The 21,831-nt window shown below is 37.3% G+C and overlaps 1 protein-coding gene across 8 annotated transcripts in view; it reads right to left on the bottom strand.

The window, feature by feature from the left end:
* GTF2E1 (general transcription factor IIE subunit 1) overlaps positions 1-21,831 on the bottom strand; it is a 44,526-nt gene that overhangs the window by 11,607 nt on the left and 11,088 nt on the right. For all 8 annotated transcript variants that reach the window (XR_006222091.1, XR_006222090.1, XR_006222092.1 and 5 more), the window contains exons 3-4: positions 9,593-9,794; positions 3,578-3,816 (exon numbers count right to left, since the gene is read on the bottom strand). Coding sequence is in view for 3 of the 8 variants with exons in the window: in XM_042998673.1 (XP_042854607.1) it covers positions 3,578-3,816; positions 9,593-9,794 (441 nt within the window). In the remaining 5 variants the exon portion in view is untranslated. The remainder of the gene's footprint in view (positions 1-3,577; positions 3,817-9,592; positions 9,795-21,831) is intronic.

Genomic DNA, 21,831 nt, shown 5'->3' with positions numbered 1-21,831 from the left:
TAACAGCTCAGAGACTAGAGCCTGCTTCAGATTCTGTGTCTCCCTCTCTCTGCCCTTCCCCTGCTCACACTCTGTCTCTCTCTCTCAAAAATAAAATAAACATTAAAAAAGTTTTTTTAAATAATAAAACATAAAAGGATTAAAAATATTCTTTGGAACCTAACTCTCTGATTCAAATCTTGACTCTAACAGTTATTAGCTGTATGATTTTGGCCAAGTTACTTCATCTCTCTCTGCTTCAATTTTCTCAAGTATAGAGAGGAAAAAAATAATAGTATATCGTCACTGGATAATTGTGGGGATTAAGCGAATATCTTAATATCTGTGAAGCGCTTAGAATAAACTTGGCACTTGGATTAGTGTTATCTATCATCATCATCATCAACAACAAAAAGCCCAGAAATGGGGCACCTGGGTGGCTCAGTCAGTTAAGTGTCTGACTTGGCCTCAGGTCATGATCTCATATTCACGAGTTTGAGCCCCTCATTGGGCTCCACACTGACAATGTGGAGCCTGCTTGGGATTCTCTGTCTCCCTTTCTGCCCCTCCCCCAACTGTGTATACATGTATGCTCTCTCTCTGTCAAAACAAATAAATAAACTTAAAAAAAAAAAAACAAAAAACCCAGAAATGACCAACTCCGGCCATGAATGAAGTGAAAGCATCTTCTCATTAACACACTAGGATGGATTAGTGTAACCCTGGACAATTTAGAAAGTGTAGAACTCCTGAGAGAAGAGAATAGGCAACTAAGAGACAGAAAGGGAAACAGGAACTGAGAAGTTAAAAGTTCAAGTTAGAGAAAGTTCAAGAAAAGTTCAAGAAGTTCCAAGTTAGAGAAAATAGGCTTCTAGTATCATGGATGTAAAAATGAGAATTAAAGTCAAACTTCACTACTTTAAAACACTGCCGAAGGCTGAGGCTCCCCCCTGCCCGCAGAGTCCTTACTGCCAATGCAGTATTTCGATAGGAAAAAAAAGACAAGGAATTGTCTCTAAAGCAATCATTGCTTTGATAAGAATTTTCCAACAAGCTTAATATTATTACCAACATAGGATTTTGATTAATGTTTAAAGTAAATATAAAATTAGGGGCAAAGCAATTTAGTTTCATAAACTAAATAGTCACATCTAAAAGATTTATGACAAGGGTCTTGAGAGGTTTGGGGGGAAAAAGGAACCATTCTGTTACAGATGAAGACAGAAAGAAAATAAGGATAAATGAGCAAATTTCTGGATGGTAAAGTAGAAACACTAGTTCCAAGCACAGTCTTATTTAATAGAGTTATAAATTACAAAGATGTATATAACAGGAAATTGTCAAGTTCACTGATGATGCTAAGCAATTCTGGATGCTTAAAGGCCAAACTAGTGGCAAAAAAAACATACATAAGAGGAGCTGAAAGTTGTATAAATGGCAGAAAACTGGCGGATTTCTTTTTATACCGGCAAGTGTAAAAAATCTGCCCACAAAAAAATAATCTAAAAGATATTGAAAGACCTGGTCCAAGCTATCTGATACAGGGCAAGGGAGGGTCTTTAAAAATCCCTGCACATGTTTCTGAAGTTGTTGGTCTTAATATGCTTCTAGACACAGAGCAACAAGCATCAGGTAAAAATCAGGATACTGGAAGTAAAACTCAAATCATTAATGATGAATCTATGCATGGACAACATATTTTGTTCTGGTCGCTGGATATTAAGTATATTATGGTTGGAAAAGGCCCAGAAAAAGACAATTAAAATAAAACAAAAAATGTAGATGAAGGTGGAATGGGGGAAGAGGACTATTTATAAGGAAAGCAGCTTTCAGTATACTAGTGAGCACCTGATAGAATCTATAAAATTCTGAAATATATTAAAATGACTTGAAGTCCGAGGAAAATTAAGTGTTGGACAAGGGGCGCCTGGGTGGCTCAGTTGGTTAAGTATCCGACTTCAGCTCTGGTCATGAGCTCACAGTTCATGAGTTTAAGTCCCCCACAGGGCTCTGTGCTGACAGCTAAGAGTCTGAAGCCTGCTTCAAATTCTGTGTCTCCCTCTCTCTCTCTCTGCCCATCCCCTGCTCACACTTGGTCTCTCTCTCTCTCTCTCTCTCTCTAAGATAAAATAAACACTTTAAAAAAAGTGTTGGACAAAGAAGACTCACTTCACACTCACTAGACAGAGCCTATTCTGTCATAAAACTTAAAGAAGACAAATTTAGACATCTTAGTATCCTATTTTATATAGGAAGAAATATTGACAAGTCTGAATTGGGTAAACTATGACTTTTTAAAGGCCTTTATAACTCAAATTCTATCATTCTAGGAACTGAACACATCGAATGTTAAGCTTATGAGACTTATTTTATTCAATTTTGTTTCTAAGTTCAAAGAAAAGGTTTGGTAGCTTTAAGAACAGGCAGGAGGCCAAGTTGGAGAAAACGAGACTCCTCAGTAGTTCACAGCCTCACTCCTATATAATCTAAAACAATTTGAATCAAAATAACTGAACACCAGAGCCAAGCTAATCAGCAGGAAGGAGCTAGAGAGTGCCCTATGGTTCCCAAGGAAAACTTTTTTTCCAACTAGAATTCAAACACCAAAGAGAATCACAGTAGAGGTATTAGCTGATTTTACCATCACCACCCAACTCCACACTACTTTTTTAATTATTTGCATACACAGTTTGCTATAATTAGTAAAGAAATGCAAATCATAAAGGGAAAAGAGGTTAGAGAAATACCAAAACACAAGAGGTTTTCAGTTACTGATAATTCTTTACCATTACAGAACAATACTCAGATGATATGTTAGAAATGATGCATAACCTGGGAATAGAATCACATAGATTCTAATGCTGATGAAACATAACCAGAGATACAGACTCCTTTTCATCTCTGCTTCCCAGTTTCTGAGTAATCTTTGTCCAGTCTGAGTCTTGTATTTTCTATATACTCCCAAACATCACCACCCAAAGTCTTTGAATCCTTAAAGTTTTAAAAAGTAAAATGCTGTAGTTTTCAAACTGCTGGTTATTATGTAATTTTCAACCCTTTATGGATCACTGAGATTTCTAAAATCTAATATGGAGCTCTGTCAATCTTCTTGGATGGTAAGAATCCATAATCCTTTACTCAGGTAGCTTCTTTTTATATATTTCAGGTAGCACAAACTCCTTAATGTTCATGAGGAGACAACATATAAGAGTCTGGACTAGTGTATAGTTTTGGCTCCCAATTCAGAGAAATAAAAATGCAGAAGTTAGGGCAACAAAAGAATAAAGAAGAGGTGAATTTGTCCACTTTGAACATAATAGCACTTTTCCACAAAATTAAGACAATGAAATGGTAATTTCTTAAATCTGAAAATGGAGATTTAAAAAGGGTCTACTTATCATTTCAACTAAGTTGAAGGGTAATACAAATATATATTTGTTGGTTTTAATGCTTATTGCTGAATTTCTTACTTCCTGCTATAATGCACGTTTTATAAAACAAACATAACGAATTACCAATAAACCTAAGAACTGCCCACTAAGTCAAGTTCATTTTCTACTGAACCCAAGATATTCATTTTACTGACTTCTACTCTTACCTTCCTTCATCTCTTCAGAATTATATGCTCCTTGGACAGTGCTCTCTCTCAACCAAATGGGTCTCTCTTTGGCAGATTTGCCCTCTAGTGAGGCTCGATGATCTTCTTGGTCATCCATGTTAATGACAACATTCTGAGTGTATAAGTCCTCATAGGAGGGACCTTTGGTGGTCCATGCTTCCCGGTGGTGCCCACCTGCCAGGCCAGCAGCTCCAGCAGTGGTTGCTGCACGGTCCTTGCTATAAAAAAGATTAGAAGAGGGCAGAAAGAAGAAAAAGTAAAGTTTTGGTGTTGGAAAACAAGTGCAGTTGTGGGGGGGAGGTGGGGTGGTTACTGAAGAATTACAAATAAATTCTATCTAGCAATCATGCACACATGCTTAAACAATTCTGAGAAAACTCTTATAACTCAGTGTATCATATTTGTATTTAACTTCCTCAAACACTAGATCATCTGATATATATACAAATTAATAAGGTTTCATAATTTAAGATATCTCAGTAAATCTACTTAAGGAGAAGAGACAATAATAAAGGTGACATAAGACACTAGTCTGGCAAAAATCCGTTATACCTTTCATGAGTAATTTGTTTAAAAACAAAAAAAAACCCAAACAAACAAAACATGTTACATTTTTAAAACACTCTCTCACCTGAACCAAGAATGATTCAAAGTGGTTCTGTGTGTTTTTCCTCTTTTTGTGCCGAGAAGCTAGCAAAGTATTCTACAAAACCAGCCTCAACTTAGAATTAATGTTCCCCTCTTGCTATTCACCAAATAAGGCATATCATTATGCACAATTAACCTCTTTTCTACTGAGTTGTATCTTTCCATTTCCGTACCTATGCTGACTCTCGTATCCATCCCCAACCATTATTTCTACCCTGCAGTAACCATGATCTATTTCTCAGTCTATTTTGTTTTGCTTTTTACCTCTGCCACCCATGATCTTCTTAGCCTGTTCCAGGCCTGATCATTCCTTATCTTTCTCTAGTCACTTATGTTATCTCCTATTAGTTAAGTTTTCAGTCTTTCTGCTATTCCCTGTTTTATCTGCTTGTTTCACTTTCAGTCCATTCCACATTCTTTTGAATGTACTTGATTGTGTGTCTAGGCTTATGCCTGGTCTTTCTCTGCCTGCTACTGATACTTTTTCTGCATCAGCTTCTATGCATAGATCTCCCTCCATCTCTGTTTAGAAAGCTATGTTTTATCCCTATGAACTATCTTCATGTTTCATGAGCTACCTGCTTATTTAGTGCCTGCTCTGTATCTTTTCTGACACCTTTTGCTGTATTCCCTCAAGTATCTATTGACTGATTCTTGTAGCCCATTTTTCCTTTACTTCTCTTCCATTTTCCTCTGAATCTCTTCCATGGATCCTAGACTGTGTGGAGCCCTGTCTCATCTCAGCCTAATGAACACTTCTTCATTGGCTTTATGTCCTGTATTTCTCTCTCTCAGAAATCATTCACTATTTTCCCTTCTCTTTGGTTCTACATCATTTCTGCTTACTACATTGCTCTTCTTCCTGGGCCCGCTAACATCTACTTGAGTTTTTTGTTTGTTTTGTTTTGTTTTGTTTTGTTTTTACTACATGCTTATGCGAGATTTCTGTGATGTAGATCTCCATCCATGTATCTGCTTGGCCCATTACATCTCAACCTAGGAACACTGTGTCTAATCACCCTCTGGAGGTAATCATGGGCTTATTCTATCCCTCCTGTTCTCCCTCTGGATATTTACAAGCTTACTGCCACTTTTGCTATCAAAAAAATGTGCTCTTTCCAGTTGTCCAAACCATGCTGATCCGTGCCTCTGGCTGTGCCATTCTGTCTCACAGACTTTGTCCCAGTTATCTGCTCTTCCACTCTGACTCTGGGCCTACTAGGCATCTCTCTGTACCCAATCCGTCTATTTGCACCTTGTAGTTTAAATGTCTTGTTATGGTTGCAATTAACTGGTTTCTTCCTACCTTTTCTTTCTTACTGCATTCATCTAATGTTACTTTTTGCACTCTTTACTATGTATGTCTCAATTTAATCCATATCTGTTCCTAGTCACTCTCATAGCTATCTCCTTCCTGGTTCCATGTTGTCTTCTAAAAGGCTATGTCACTGCCTTCGCTATAATCTGACTCTGCTTGCTCTGGTATATAAGTTGCTTTTTGAATTTTGGTCTCCCTTGTGCATATACTTTCCTTTCTCATCTCTTCTCTCTTCTCTGAATACAATGATCTTCATTTATATGTTTCTGTGCTCCCTCTATATTCTGACCCTCTCCTTTCTCACTTAGTTTCCTGGACTCCTTTTAATGTCTCTTCTGTCCTTAGCCAAAATCCTTATTTTGCTGTACTTTGCCGGTCTGTCCCAAACGTGCCTCCCTGAGGTAGCCTTATGCCTTTTCTGTCTCCACCCACTCAGTTTTTCTCTAGCTCTGGTCTGGCCAACTATATCCCTGCCCTTATCTGCCTCTTTCATCCAGACTCTTAGATGATTTACTCTTTCTGAAGCTATTGTTTCTCGCTATAAAATCTAGAATACATAGTATTCATCTATGCTCTATCTTTAGCATTAAGTCTGAAACCTATCTTCTGAAGGTCAACAAGTATTCAGTACTTGAGTAGAGAAGAACAAGAAGAGTGAAGGAAAAGAAGAGGACATTTAAAACAAATATTAGCAGGAGATTACTTTTAAAAAGTCTTTGTTTTCAGTACTTCATTGTAGAAACTAAATATTGGTTTTACTCCAGTTTGAAGCAGGAAGTATTTGACCACAAGTGAAACCAATTTTTAAATTTGGAAAAAAATGTTTAAAAGGTATTTTTAACCAGGGAGAATTGACACTACAGATTTTTATCTCTACCTTCACCACAGTTACAGACAAATCTAAATTATCAGCAAATGTGACACTAAAGAAAACCCAGATGAGACAGGTAGGTTCACCTCTTCTGCATATTTAAATTTCATCTATGGAAAAAATGTACACATTCTACTTAAAGATGACAAAAGTGACAATTCAGTTTTGAATATTTTTACATTATCTAAGAAATTTTAGAACTTTCAAGACATATAACTCACTCGGGTGAGGGAGGACTATTATTTCAAACTAAAATTTTAAAGATCTTCAAGGTGACTGTTAGGTAACAGATGACAAAAAAAGAGATTACTGAAAAGAATTCCACTTAAGAAAGACAGAAAGACTTTAAATATCACCAATGGGTTGACTTCCTAAAGGGCTGTAACCGTCCATCAGCTCTTAGGTTAAGTCTACCCACAGCCCTTCACAGGGGCCTTCGGTTTTCTAACATGGGGATAAGCTAGAATTTAGTTGGTTACAGATCAGTAACCAAACTAAATTAAGTCTTTTTTTTTTTTAAATCAATGAATTACTATCATCTCTGAGCGCTCATGCCACTCTACTGATGTTTCTTTTCTTATGCCTAAGGCAAAACAGCTATTACAGAACCGTTATCCTCCAAAACAGATCCTACAGTACAGAAATGCTAAATCCATACCCCTTTCAAGATGTCATATCCAGGCAGTGGAGTTTGTCAAATGCATGGTGAGGCCATCTCCACCAGGGTAACACCTTTTAACCTAGTTCCAATGGTCCTTCTCCTGACCACATGGAAACAACTGGACTTAGTTCTGGCTGGCAGTTCCAGATATCCCATTCTATCTCTCTTGCCTGCCCCCATTTCTGCCTTTCTTCTCTAGTGACCAACCTGTTGGAGAGCCTTTCCTGATCATTTATTTCCTTTATTTCCTGATCCTTCTTCATCCCTGAAGTAACCATCATTCCTAAGGAGAAACCAGGTGACTAGATACAGAGCTGCTGTTGGGCCTCTAGCATCACTGTACCACTAAGATTTGTCTCTGGTATGGAGTGAGGGATATCTAAATAAATGTCCTGGAATGGAGGTGAATTGCAGTAGGAGGGGAATATTAGAGGCATGATGTCAGTGGTGGTGATGAAAGAATGCTATTGTAGTGGGAAAGCATCTTCATAAACAGGAAAATAACTGTACTCAGAGGAGGAAGCACAAGAATAATCTGCAGATAGAATTACATTATGTAGAAAACAATTAGAGAATGTTGAGGTATATTTCAACATGAAATAACCCACAGGCTTAGAAAATTATGCTTTTGCAAAATCAATTTGCCTCATAGGCTTCTACATCAGAGTTACAGTATTACAGAAGTCAACAGAAAAAGATATACAAAATAAATACTTGATAAGAGACCAAAGACCAGTAACAAAAATTTAAGGCTATCTGTGATGTGGATGATACTAGTTGCCTACCAATTGTGGTTTCTCTCTTTGCTTATTGGTCTTATTCAAATACAGATGGCTGTTTGCTCCAAAGGACTCAGGGGCCTTCCCCAGCCCTAGGAGGTAAACCTTAACTAGTCTAAATACCAATCATGTGATCTCACTACCTTTGTCAGATTCTGGTTTAGAAATATACATATAAATAATTCTGGCTAGTGAGATGTTAGGATAGAGTAGGATGAAGGTTGTCCTCTGGGAAAGCCTTCTTCAATCTTAAATTAGGACACCAGGAAGAAACAGTCTCTCTTTCTACATTTGGACATTTTCTTCTACATGTGATACCCGTAAAGACACAGCCATCTTAGGCTAGCTCCCCTCATGGTTCCATGAGGACAACCAATAGGCCGAGTACAGCAGAGTATAAACATAGATCCTTGAGGATATAACTGAGCTGTGAAATTAATTGAACTGTACTACCTCAGCACTTCTGGTCACACTAGACAGATTTTTCTTACTGTTCAAGCTACTTTTTGTTTGGTTTTCCATAATCACAGGTAAAGACATCCTAACTGATCCATGATGCCAGACTAGAAAATTAGTAACAACATATAAATACTAAAGTTTCTATACAATTGGATTGTTTTTTAACGATCCAAAAGAAACTCAATTTGCTCAGGACTCCAGAACTGGCTTTTCTATAACATTAGCACCAGAGCATATAAAATACTGAGAGCACTCCTGAACAGCATACAGTTATAATTGCTACGCAAGGGTATAAACTCTTAAGCCCTTAGGTGGACACTAGAAAGAAGAAAGAAATGTGGTAGAGTAGGAAAACACCCCCTAACTCCAATTCACATTTATGATTTTCTTATAAGAATATAAACCACTTTCTGTAGTATGCCAAAACTAAGGTTGCTTCTGTAATTCAAACATTAAGGCATACTAATAAAAACAGGGAGCCACAGTAAAAAGTATTAACACATTAAAAAGAAGGTATTATCTCATATGTTACACCTACTATACTTTACTTTCAAAGAAGTTGCATTGAAAACTAAGGAAGGCAAGAAATGTATGGTTAAAATGCTTCAAAGAAAAAAAAAAGCTGGGGCACCTGGGTGGCTCAGTCGGTTAAGCATCCGACTTCAGCTTAGGTCATGATCTCATGGTTCGTGGGTTCGAGCCCCACATTGGGCTCTGTGCTGATAGCTCAGAGCCTGGAGCCTGCTTCAGATTCTGTGTCTCCCTTTCTCTCTGCCCCTCCCCTTCTCGTGCTCTGTGTGTGTCTCTCTCTCAAAAATAAATAAATATTTTAAAAAGTTTAAAAAAAAAAAGAAAAAGAAAAGAAAAAACAAATGCTGTATTCTTTAAAGAACTTCATCCTTCAGAACTTGGCTAGGAAAATTCAAATATCCCCAAGAGGCACCACCAATTTAGGATTAGCTAACAACTGGCTGAGTTGCAGCAGGTCAAAGCCGAGTGAATAGCTGAAGTCAAACTTGACTATTTAAAGATTTTGCCTAAGGCCCACACTGCTCTGCATTCAGTACAAACAACTTTCATCACGGTCACAATAAGACAAATGTGGTAGAGCTGAGAATCTATGTTAACGCGTCTTAATGCGTCTTTAGTCTCCTGGGTAGATTACTTACTCACTTCTGCTCCCCAAAGTACAGGTGGTTAAAACAAGGGCAAACTTATAAGTGTTCTTCATAAGAGCACAGGGCCTACATTCACTCACCTTTGTTTTAAGGCTGGTATTTCTGTGGGTTCTGGCTCAAGTATTTCATAGGCTAAGTTCACATCCTCTGTTTCCCGAAGCAAAGCATAAATGGGCTCAATTTGTTCATTAAATCTTGCCAAAAGTGTGCGTGCATCTTTTTTGGGCATTGCTGATTCATCTTCTTCTACCTCTGTATGGCAAAAAGTACAGCGGAAAGTTCCTACAGAGAAAACAAAAGTCTCAGGTCAGGCAAGATAAATTCTCAAGACTAGCCTTTAGCAAACAGTTTATACCTCCATCCCCCTCTAGCATGTTATTATTAAAACCTTCAAATACAGAGAAGTTGAAAGAATTTTATAGTGAACATCCCCGTGCCCACTGAGATTCTACAATCAACATTTATCATGTATCTTTCCATCTATATTTTTAAAATCCATTTTAAAGTAATTTCACCTTTAAATGCAGCACAGCAAAGTTTTTAATCATATTTCTAACATGTTTACACTTATTTTAACTTAAAACCAAAATCTTTACAACTGACCACTGAAACCTGCATGCTTCTCCAACAGCCTTCCTTTTGCACATTACAAATTGGGGCCTGCATTATGAGGAAAGCCAGGTAAATATCTAAAGCCAAGTCTCTAGGCATTCTGTACATTGTCAGAGGCTATTTCTTCAAACTTACTAACCATTTATATCTAACAAATTTAACTTATCCCTTTCCAAATTAAAGTTCGAGAAGTCTTTATTTTTCTTATTTCTATATCCCTCACATTGAACTTGTAACTAAATTAGTAGTAATTCCTTAGAATTCCTTAGAACATCTCAGATTTTTCATTTCTGCTGTCATTTCACTAATCTAGGCCCCCACTACTCAGCCTGAAATAGCTGCCTTGATCTGGTCTTTGGCCCCCCCACCCCCACCTCCACGTTCTTGGCTCTCCCAACTCCAAGAACTTTTGTCCTATGCCACCACTTTTGTCCTCTCATCCCCCTGCTCTTCTTAAAGTCTATCCAGTGTCTGAATTTCTAAAGTCCACAGCATCCAATCTAAATTTCTCATCCTAATACTCAAACCCTGTATAATTTGACCCCAAAACATCAAACCCCAACCACAGTCCTTGACCTGCCAAGTAAATTCAAACACTTGAGAGATAATATCCTAGACATTAATATTTATTTTATTTGTATAGTGCTTTCTGTATATAAAATGCTTCGTGTACACTTTTTGATCTTATACTAATTCTCTAAAGTGATATCAGAACTGAGGTTCTGAGGAGTTTTGCAACTGGTCTGAAGTCACACAGCCAATAAAAGTAGTTACAGCAGCTGTTGTATATACCTTGTACTTACTAAATTATTGCCAACACTGTAAGGCTAGTGTAATTATTGCCCATTTAAGTCTAAAATTCAGAGATTCTAAGGCGTTAAGTAACTCGCTCAAGATCAGACAACTACTAATTGTGTGTAGGGGGCAGGATTCAAACCCAAACTATTATGCTGAAACTTATACTCTTACACTACATAACAGTCCACACCACTAATCCCACTTGGATCTCCAGTTTGGTTCTTATTCCCAAAGCCAGAGATATGCATCCTTCATTTCTAACCCAATTTACTTGAGGGATTAAGAGAGATCACCTATGTCCTTAGTGCCTGGTGCACAGTAAGTACACAAACATTTAGTTTTAAAAAGTTCTGTATGTGATTGATACATAACCCCCTCCAACCCCTCTTTTCCTGGTAAGGAATAAGTAAACTAGGCATCTCTGCCTCAACATAACACTAGATCCTACTGACATATTTCAAGTAGAATAAGTTTCTTTGCTGCTCCTCACACACAAACAGCCAATATCATGTAAATTCTTTGTTCACATACCCTGTCTAAAATACTCTTCATCCATCTTCCTACTGCCAAAATGGTACCCGATCTTTTACATCTATTCCAAATAAATGAGAAAGAGAAACAAAAGCAGCTCCTCACAGCTGGGACGTGGCCTAGCACTCATAGCTAGGTTGTGATATTTTTCTGTCAAACAGAATCTCACAGATCACCAACATCAGACAAGGTCTTCTGTGTCCATGATGGGAGTGAGGCAAAACCAAGCCTGTCTGAGTCTGAGTCTGTCTGAGTACAGACAAAAGCAAGGTCTCTGTACAACCATAAAAAAATCCCACTAACATGAATGAATGCTTCTTTACCAATTACACTTCTAGCTTCACCCTGTCCTCTTCTCCTAGAAAAGATTTCTTAAGACACCCAATCACAGGAGAATTATCCCTACTCTTTAACAGCACCCAAAGCAAAGCAAACCCCCACCATTTCCCTAATCCTCCCCAAATTACCTAACAAAAACCCAAATTCTCTAAGTCTGTCCAGCTTGGTCTTACTGAGACACCCCAAGGTTCCTCATGATGTATGGGTTCCCTTGCTACAGAAAGCATCAATAAACCCAACTTTGTTTACCTATGGGTGTGCACCTGATGGTCTTTGACTAATGGACACCAGAATAAAGACTCTAGCTTAAGTAACTAGACAAGGATACTATTTACCAATTAAAGAAAGAGAGAAAGAACAGGTTTTTTTTTGCTTTGTAGGGAAAAGATTAAAAGTTGCTTTTTATATCTGAATCCATATATACCAATGGCCACCAAAATGGATATGTTAGAAGCCAACTTATAATAACTGCTTAGAGCTCAAGAATGGGGGTTGGAAATTCTGACAGGAGAATCAACAACGTGGAGGTAACTAAAGCCATTAAGCAGACCTGAGTAGCCAAAAAGGGTAATAGGAGGGAGCAGCATAGAAAGTCAAGGTATAAACCCAAGGAAAGAAGAAGCCTTGAGACAAATGGTACAACCAGAGGGACAGGACAGTGTTTCAAGGAGGAAATGGTATGGTGTTAATTTTTCAAGATCAACAAGAATAGAAAACCAGCTTTTACATTTAGTAACAAAGGATAATGAGTAACCTTAGCTAGAGAGGTTTTAGTTGGTATGCTCTCTTATTCTCTGACTATTCCTGGCTGCCTCAGCCTCTTCTCTTCAACAGAAATATAAATATAAACTATGTGAAAGTGAAAAATCATTTAAGTGAGGTCTAAAATCAGCTCTCAAATTCTTGAATTAAAAAAAAAAAAGAAAACCACACTCAGGGCACCTGGGTGGCTCAGTTGGTTGGGTGCCCCACTTCAGCTCAGGTCATGATCTTGCAGTCTGTGAGTTCAAGCCCCACATTGGGGTCTGTGCTGACAGCTCAGAGCCTGGAGCCTGCTTTGGATTCTGTTGTCTCCCTCTCTCTCTGCCCCTCCTCCGCTCACACTCTGTCTCTCTCAAAAATAAATAAACATTTAAAACAAAAGTTAAGGGGAAAAAACACACTGAAGTAGGACTTCCATCACTGTTGAAAGACTGGCACTTACAGAGACCACCACTGAGAACTAGAGAATACTGCAGAAAAATTATCTAATTCAGTAGCTTTCAAAAATACTTTTAAAGGAAAAAATCCCCTTCCATAAGTCAAGAAGTACCTAACAGATAAACCTAAAAGCAAGTGCTCTGGTGGCGCAGAAAGACATTTAAGACAAATGGGAACACTATAAATCCTCTCAATGTATGTCTTCAAAGCATCACTACCCAGCCTCCTCAATGTCTTGCACCAGACACTTTGTTTACTCTGCTGGGAATGTTTTCCCTCCACATAGTCAAATGGCTAGTCTCCTAACTTAACTTCAGTTCTTTACTTAAACGTCACCTCAGTGAGGCCTTCCTTAGCCAACTGTATCTAACATTTCACCACTGCCCTATCCTTTTTTTTTTTTTATTGTTTTTCTCTTTTTAATGTTTATTTTTGAGAGAGAGAGAGAGAGAGAGAGGCAGAGAGAGAGGGAAACACAGAATCCGAAGCAGGCTCCAGGCTCTGAGCTGTCAGCCCAGAGCCCGATGCAGGGCTCAAACTCACAAACCACAAGATCATGACCTGAGCTGAAGTCGGATGCTTAACCAACTGAGCCACCCAGGCGCCCCATGCCCTATCCTTTTTTTCCCCTTAACATTTGTCACCATCCAACACATATTATTTATCTAGTTTATTAGATTATTTATCATTAAAATTATCATGTTACAACCAGTTTTTAAAAAAATCCTCACAAATATCCCATTTCTTTTGAAGACAGCATATATATTCCAAACTTCAGCTTTAAGTAAACAAATCAACACGCTTGTCAGTGTAGCTCCTCCATATAAAATAGCAATGCTTTTATTTGGGGAAAAGAGAAAGAAAAAAAGATTACGGTTATAGAATATAATTTCAGAATAACAGTCTTTTAACCCCCCTAAATGGGGGGAAAGAGAAGATAGTATGTAGCCATAAGGAATTCTAGCCTCATCCAGGTAAGTTTCCAGAGCCAGGCTTAATTGAAACCAAGATTTAACAAGAGTTATTTACAGCAGGGCTATTTTGCAGTTCTGAAAAGAGTGGCTTTTATATTACTGTCGAGAACTGTGGAAGATCTGAGATTTTTACCCTACTTGTAAGCTACCAAGTTACCCTGTGGTTTCATGGATGCTGGAGAAAGACATAAGACTTCTAGGTCAGAAACAAAGAACTTTATTACTCATGGCAATAGCAATAGCCAGTGTCAGCTTTTGTGCCAATTCCCTGAGCCCCAATTCCCACTGGGTGACGCAAAGAGGGCCAGGTGACAACTGTACAGGCAGTGGGTTATGTTACAGGAGACTCGGAAGTTCCTGAACTATTTTATATTGGGCAAAAACATGCCTGTCCTCTGCTCTAGAGGGTGATGCTATATTTATTATCTTGGACACTAAGAAAGCATGGTGTGGAGAAAGACTCTATTTTTATTATTCTGAACAATAAGCAAACTTACCCTTGCTAAGGAGAGAAGCAATATATATTCCAAGGCTGCTCACTATATAAACGTCCATGGAAAAGATAGTCCCAAAAAAAGGCGGTTGGTACCTCTGCTTGGAAGACATGCATATCGTGACAAAATCATGAAGTACTGTTTCCCAACAATTATCACGTCTGAAAACATTACAAGAGGAAGAGTTGGCCTGACATCTTGAGTCCTATGTTTACCACAAAAACACAGTTGTAAACAAGAACCAGCCTGTCAAAAGCCAGGTCTGGCATCCAAGAAGAAAAATAAGAAATTCTGTATTTTATGGGAAAAGACTTAAGACTACTTTAACATACCAGCAGCATTTTTATAAATTTCAGGACACATTAAAAAATGCAAATCAACTTTCCAAAAATCAGAGGCGGCAGTGGAGGAGGTTCGTGGGGGGTTACTTAGTACACTTAGTAGAAGGGTATTTCTGAGTGGGTGGTGGTAAACACACATTGACACAAAATCTACCCTCAAGAAGCTTAAAGTTTAGTAGAGATGAAAGATATCTGGAGATAAACATCTGGGATCAGTGTGAAAATAAAGCACATTAAGTGTCCGGGAGTTCAAAGAACTATGACTTCTAGCTGAGAGCACAATGGAAGGTGGACCGTTTAAGGTAGAATTTACAAGAAAAGCAATTGTTACAGAGATCAAGGGAAGGGGAGGAGAACAGGACATTCTAGATCATAAGAGAATCAGGTAGTTGAAAATAATACTTAACTGTAGTTTCAGTATAGTTAGGAATAGAGGTAATAAGAAGAATGGTAAAAAACAGAATTAACAAGATAAACTAGGGTGGTCATAGTGAATCTTAAACGTCAAGCTTCATTATGACTTTATTCTTGAGTAATAGGAAAGTGATCAAAAGATTTTGGGAAAGAACATGAGATCGTCAAAACTAACATTTATAAATATTGATCTGTCTTAGTGGCTTGAGATGGTCTTCCAACAAGCAGCCAGTTCTTAACTGTTAACATAAAAATTATTTTTAAATAATAATTATTTTCAAATAATACCCAGGCTCTGCCAAGAGATCCTGACTCAATAGGTCTGGAGTGTGCTCGGGAATATAAATTTTAAGAGTTCCACAAGGAATTTTAACACATACTCCTGGTGGAGAGCTGCTGTTAAATAATCAATATGATAAATACCCAACTCTTCTTGTAACTGGACCACTCTGCACTATGTAGTGTGCACAGAAGGTACTACTTAAGCGTGAGAGAAGAAACAAGTTGAAACTCAGAGCTCTGCACCACCTTTCCTTTCAAGACCAAGGCAAAAATTGGCAACAGCAAACCAAGCTACATAAGAGGGAACATGCAAGCAAGATTTAAGAATGTGGCAAGAGGGTGAAATGAGTCCTCAAAGACTCTTAGGCAAAGCATGATAAATGATGGGATTAGGAGAAAAATAAGAGTTCAGTGATAACACATTTGATCATCTACTCTTGGAAACCACAAAAGAACAAAGACAACTATTCACAAATATTCCCATGTGTTCATCACAGCCAAGTCTGTGACAATAGTATTATCCAAATAGAACATATGAGGGAATAAAGACTCAGAGTCTCAAGTTTACCAGGTCATAACTTAAAAATAAAAATCACTCAGCTTGGATTCAAATATAAATCTCTGACTCAAAAAACTAAATGTACTTCACCATCCTGAATTACGTGTCCCTTTCCCTACCTTCTATTATCCCCGCTGGCTACAATTTAGCAAACTTCCTCCAGGTACATACATAGGCTCTAATTTCTTAAAATACAAAACAGAAGGAGAGAAGATTTGTAACAAATAATTTATTTAACAAACATTAAGTGCCTATCACATACTAAGCACTTACTCAGCTGAGTCTTTTTTCTTCTTCTTTTTTCTTTTTTTTAATGTTTATTTTTGAGAGAGACAGAGCGCGAGCAGGGGTGGGCAGAGACAGCCCTAGACACAGAATTAGAGCCCAGAGCCCCATTCGGGGCTTGAACTCACGAGCAGTGAGATCATGACCAGAGCTGAAGTCAGACACTTAGCCAGACTGAACCACCCAGGTGCCCCTACTCAGCTGAGTCTTAATGCATCAGCTTCACCAAAGAATCAAAACACATCCGGTTGTAGATAACTAATAGGAATCAAAAGTAGGGAGGAAAAAGGTTTTTTACAAATAGATATTTCAAAACTATATTTTAGGGTTGTCTATTTTGTAGTACATGAATGACTCAATTCTATGACTCAGGGCTCTTCTAATGAAGTTATCACCCCAAAATGAGAAAAGAAATGGAGACCTAACTGGGCATGAGAGGGAGGAGGAGGAAAAAGGGAAAGAAGTGGTTTATATCATTTTAACTTTCTCCCAAAATAACAAAATGTAAAAACAAATATGAATTGAGGGCAGGGGAAAGGGTTAGGGAGGGGAGAGAAGGGCTGGGAACAAAAAGAAAAAAAACAAACAAACAATAAAGTTCAACAAAATTCAAACAACGTTTTTCTTTTGCTCAACACAGGAGAAAATTTATTATGCTGGCCAACGTCTTCCACTTAACTGCTTCCAACACATTACTCATTTTAGCAAACATCATACTTATTTTAATTATGTGAGTATTCAACTAAGGGTACAGTAAATACAAATAAAACCAAAGTGAAAAAAATGTTTATCTTCCTTAGTCTGAAAAAAAGAAAATGTTTTGGAAATGTATCATAATTGAGGAAAAGGGCAGAAGATATGAGTCAACTCCCTAAACAATTAGACATTATTTAGGATTATGTTTTTTCCTTCTTCATTCTGGTATACATCATCAGTTTAATGCCCAGAATTTACTGTCAAAGATTTGCCATAGTATTAATTGCAACTGGAATATTATTCAGCCATTTTTCTATTAAAAATTTTTTTTGAAGTCCAATTGTTTTGATATAGCACAGGTGCTGCAGTACTGAAGCAGGAGTCATGTTGCAGCCCTCAAGGGGCTAGTCATGTTGCAAGTCATGTTGCAAATCCTCAAGACTAGCCAAGGAAACAGAAATCAGGTAGGTATCTGCTGTGCACAGCCCTCACAACACAGCCCTCACCCCAGCACAGTGGGACTGATGTCCAAAAGATTTCCTACCTTTTGGCCTTCCTAAGTCTAGGAAGCTGCTTTTGTAGAGCTCACATTCTAGTGAGGAATTAGTCAAGACAAAAAAAAATAATAAATAACATGAGGTGTTGATAAGTATAATAAAGAAAAAGCAAGAAAAGAGGATAAAGATAAAGGAGGGCAATGGAAAGGGGTATGCTCTATTACATATGAAACTTGAGGAAGGCCCCTCTGATACAGCAAGTGAGATGAGGTTTGAAACATGTAATGGAGCCAGCCAGTCATGCAGATATTTGGCAAGAGAAAATAGCATGAAAAAGGCAAGTAAGTTGTGTTAAGGACTGTGACTTTTCTGAATGAGGGGAGAAGCCTTTGGAGGGTTGTAAACAGAAGAGTGATAGAGTCTAATATGCTTTTTAAGAAGGGTCGCTGACTACTATGACAATCAGTCCAAATGGGCAGCAAGAATGAAAGCAAGAAGACTAAGAATGGTGTGAAATCTAAGCAAGAGATAATGGCTAAGATAACTTTTCTGGACAATCCTGTGAAAAAACTAAATAAACTCCTTTCTCACTCAAAAAACTTCCAGGAAAAAACAAAATAAAATAAGGGGCAATTAACAGTTCCATGTTAAAACCAAGTAACTAGTGAGATAAAGAGGAAACTACAAAACTTCAAGACATATCACTAACATATGGGATTAATTCTACCACAATGTAAGAGTCCAACCACCATATACCTTAGGAAGCATATTTGGGCAGTTTCCCTTCCCACTGAATATTTTATGGATTAAGTATGCATGGGGAAAGGGAGTGAACTGGAAGCTTGGGAAAATAAAACTGACAAAAAATGTAAATATTATTCTCCATTATGCCATAAAGTGTTTCTGAAGATAGCATAAACAAAGTATATTTTCTACACGAACACTACTATAACCAATAGTTTCAATTCTTAACCAAGGGCTTTCAAATTAACCCAAAGTGACCAACATTATCCTCTAAAAGAAATGATAAAACCCTAGCCTCTATATACTTTAAAATATCAACTATTCGGGGCACCTGGGTGGCTCAGTCAGTGGAACGTCCAACTTAGGTTCAGGTCATGAACTCACGGTTCGTGAGTTCGAGTCCCCATGTCAGGCTCTGTGCTGACAGCTCGGAGCCTGGAGCCTGGAGCCTGCTTCGGATTCTGTGTCTCCCTCTCTCTCTGCCCCTCCCCAACTTGCGTTCTGTCTGTCTCTCTCTCTCAAAAATAAATAAACATTAAAAAAAAATTCGTTTTAAATATCAACTATTCTCCAAACCAAAGGGTGCTCTGAAATTAGAGTTGAGAGGTTTCTCAACCATATATGGTATAGAAAAGACTGAACTTACCATTTTCCACATGTTAAAAAAAAAGGCCTAGAATGATTATAGGATTCACCCAAGCTAATAATTACTAACATAACCCAAGACTAGAACTCAAGACTCTGGAATCCTAAAACATTGTCATTTCACTGTTTTATAGCCATTGCTTAAAGAAACTAAACAAAACTTATGAAAATGACATGGCAACTGAACACACTAATTTTGCAAAAGGACCCAATGTAATAAGTATCTTAAAAAACCCTGACAATACTATCAGAAGTTGACCAATATTTATTAACCATAAGCTGTTAAAACGACAACATACTTAATCACTTAAAAAAAAAAAAGAATCACTTTGCTTTCTTACATTTCAAAAGGGGTTGAGGCAGTCAGGTGGGGTTGGGGTGTGAGGGAGAACTGGAAGGGTAACCACAAAACAAGTTGTTAACACAATGAAAGGTGGTGTGAGTGGGGACTGGGTTGAGTGGAAGCGCACAGAGTGGAAAACCTAGATGTGCCATTTATTTGACATATTTTTCTACTATTTGGATCCTTAATATGTTTACATTAACATATTAGTTATGTATTTTTAGAAGGAAACAAATGTTATTTTTAATCCTCCAAAACACTCAACTCCCTCTTAACTAATATGCAAAAGTCACACACTCTTGGGTTATTCTTTGAAAGCATCAAGTCCTTTGTTATAACTTTTATAACTCAAAATATTCAGAGGCAAATGCATTAAAATGCTAGTCTCAAAAATCACCTTTTATTCTAATTTCTAAACTTTATTTCATAAAGCAAATTTCTTCAGTTTAATTGGGCAAGGGGAAATGTATGGAAAAAGGAACTGCTATTATAAAATAGCAACAGACATAACAAGAACATAGTTATATATTTCCTATAATTATTTGACCTTTAATAAAAAGGTACTTAAAAAACTATCCTTTAACAATTCACTGCAGAACATGTATTAACGCTGTAAAATACTCACTGCTTTGCATGCAGAAGAAAAAAAAAAGCAATTTTAACAAATTTTTTAATTCAGAAGAAAAATTCAAACATATTTGTGATGTATCTAGTAAAACCCCACACTCTATAACTCAACTTATCAATGAAACTGGCTTCTGTCCTTCCATAAATGGGCACTTGTAGATTTGGTATAATCATACAATATTCTCAGATTCTGGAACTCACTATGAAGGGGAAAAAATATACTATGCCTGGGAGGGAAAACAGCAAATTGAAGTATAGTACTTACATAAATACTAAAGTCTGCAATAAATTATCTAAATTAGGCTTAAATCGAATCCATCTCAACATGCAGTGAGCAGGCAAAAAAATCTGTGGTTTTGATACAATTCTTTGAAAGACCATAATCAATAGGATATTATATGCCAGCATCAAACTAAAGTGCAACTTTTCACAAATTAGCTTGCATATAATCAGCATCAAAATACAAAAAGGATACAACTCACCAAAAGTTTTATTTAAGAAAAAAGCCCTCAAATCCTCATGATCAAAGCAACATAATTTTTTTTTTAATCAGACCTAAAGGTTTTGAGGAGGTGAGAAGGGTAAAAGAGAGAAGACACTTGTTTCTTTACTATCTTTTGTAACTTTCTGTAAATTGCTTTTATTTTTTAACTTAATAATCGCCTCCCCTTACCCAAAACAAATCCACACTTCTGAGTTTTCCAGTATGCTTTTCTAATGAAACTGTCCTGGGCAAGATTCCAAATCAGCAAATGAGTCAAATAATCCTAGAAATATTTGTGTGTGTGTGTGGTTGTGTTATTAGCATTTCAGGAATTGAAAATACTGCTTATAAGACATCTCCTGTCCTAAGTAGAAAGAAGTAAGGACAGGAAAAAGTAGCCTGCTGTATGAATATAAACATCATTAACAAGTCTTAAGGAGTCTCACAAATACAGGACCCTAACAGTTGAAAAATATTGGTTAAGGAAATTGAGGAATTTTAATGATATGGGGATCAAGAAACTGATCTGCTTATAAACCAAAAAGCTTTACCTGCAGTCACAAGGCAAGAAAGGACTCACGATTTAACCCCAAATTTATGTATGAAGATCCCAAGCAGATATGGAGTTTACTTGATATTCCAAGTGACCAGAGACAGTGGAACATTGTAGCTGTTTTTAAGAGTTATTTACCAGACACTTATTTTCTTTTACAGTTAGTTATTAAAGACTCCTTTAACACTAATCCATCTCTTCTAACACTATTAATACTAATGTATCTCTATTTTCATGGAGCCACACAAAACAAGCTGAATATTCTTTCCTGATACTCAACCTACAACATCCTAGAAATCTATACAGCCCCAGATTTATTACTTGGTAAGATCCTCCAAACCCTAGAGTACAGCACAAGCATGTGTAAGTGTACCCACACACACATCATTAGATGAGTTGAGCCAGAAAAATTAATCTCTAAATTCCTATTTCTAAAAACGTATTATATACATAGTTATAAGATTCTTTTTTTAATTTATTCAAAAGTTTATTTAAAATGTGATTCTCGGGGTGCCTGGGTGGCTCAGTTGGTTGAGCGTCCAACTTCGGCTCAGGTCATGATCTCACAGTCCGTGAGTTCGAGCCCCACATTGGGTTCTTGTGCTGACAGCTCAGAGCCTGCAGCATGCTTCGGATTCTGTGTCTCCTTCTCTCTCTGCCCTTCCCCACTTGTGACCTCTCAAAAATAAATAAATGTAAAAAAAAATTTTTTTTTAATAATAAAAAAATAAATAAATAAAATGTGATTCTCAGTCTCTAGGTAAATTCAGTAATAGGGGCTTCCAAACTATTTCTAATTCAAACACTTAATTTATCTCCTTGGGGCGCCTAGGTGGCTCAGTCGGTTAAGCATCCAACTTTAGCTCAGGCCATGATCTCTCAGTTCATTAGTTCCAGCCCT

This window comes from Panthera tigris, chromosome C2 (genome assembly GCF_018350195.1).
Source record: "Panthera tigris isolate Pti1 chromosome C2, P.tigris_Pti1_mat1.1, whole genome shotgun sequence".
In the NCBI taxonomy this organism is placed as follows: domain Eukaryota; kingdom Metazoa; phylum Chordata; class Mammalia; order Carnivora; family Felidae; genus Panthera; species Panthera tigris.
The sequence above is the reverse complement of the archived record's forward strand: the minus strand, read 5'-3'. Positions and strand labels throughout refer to the sequence as shown.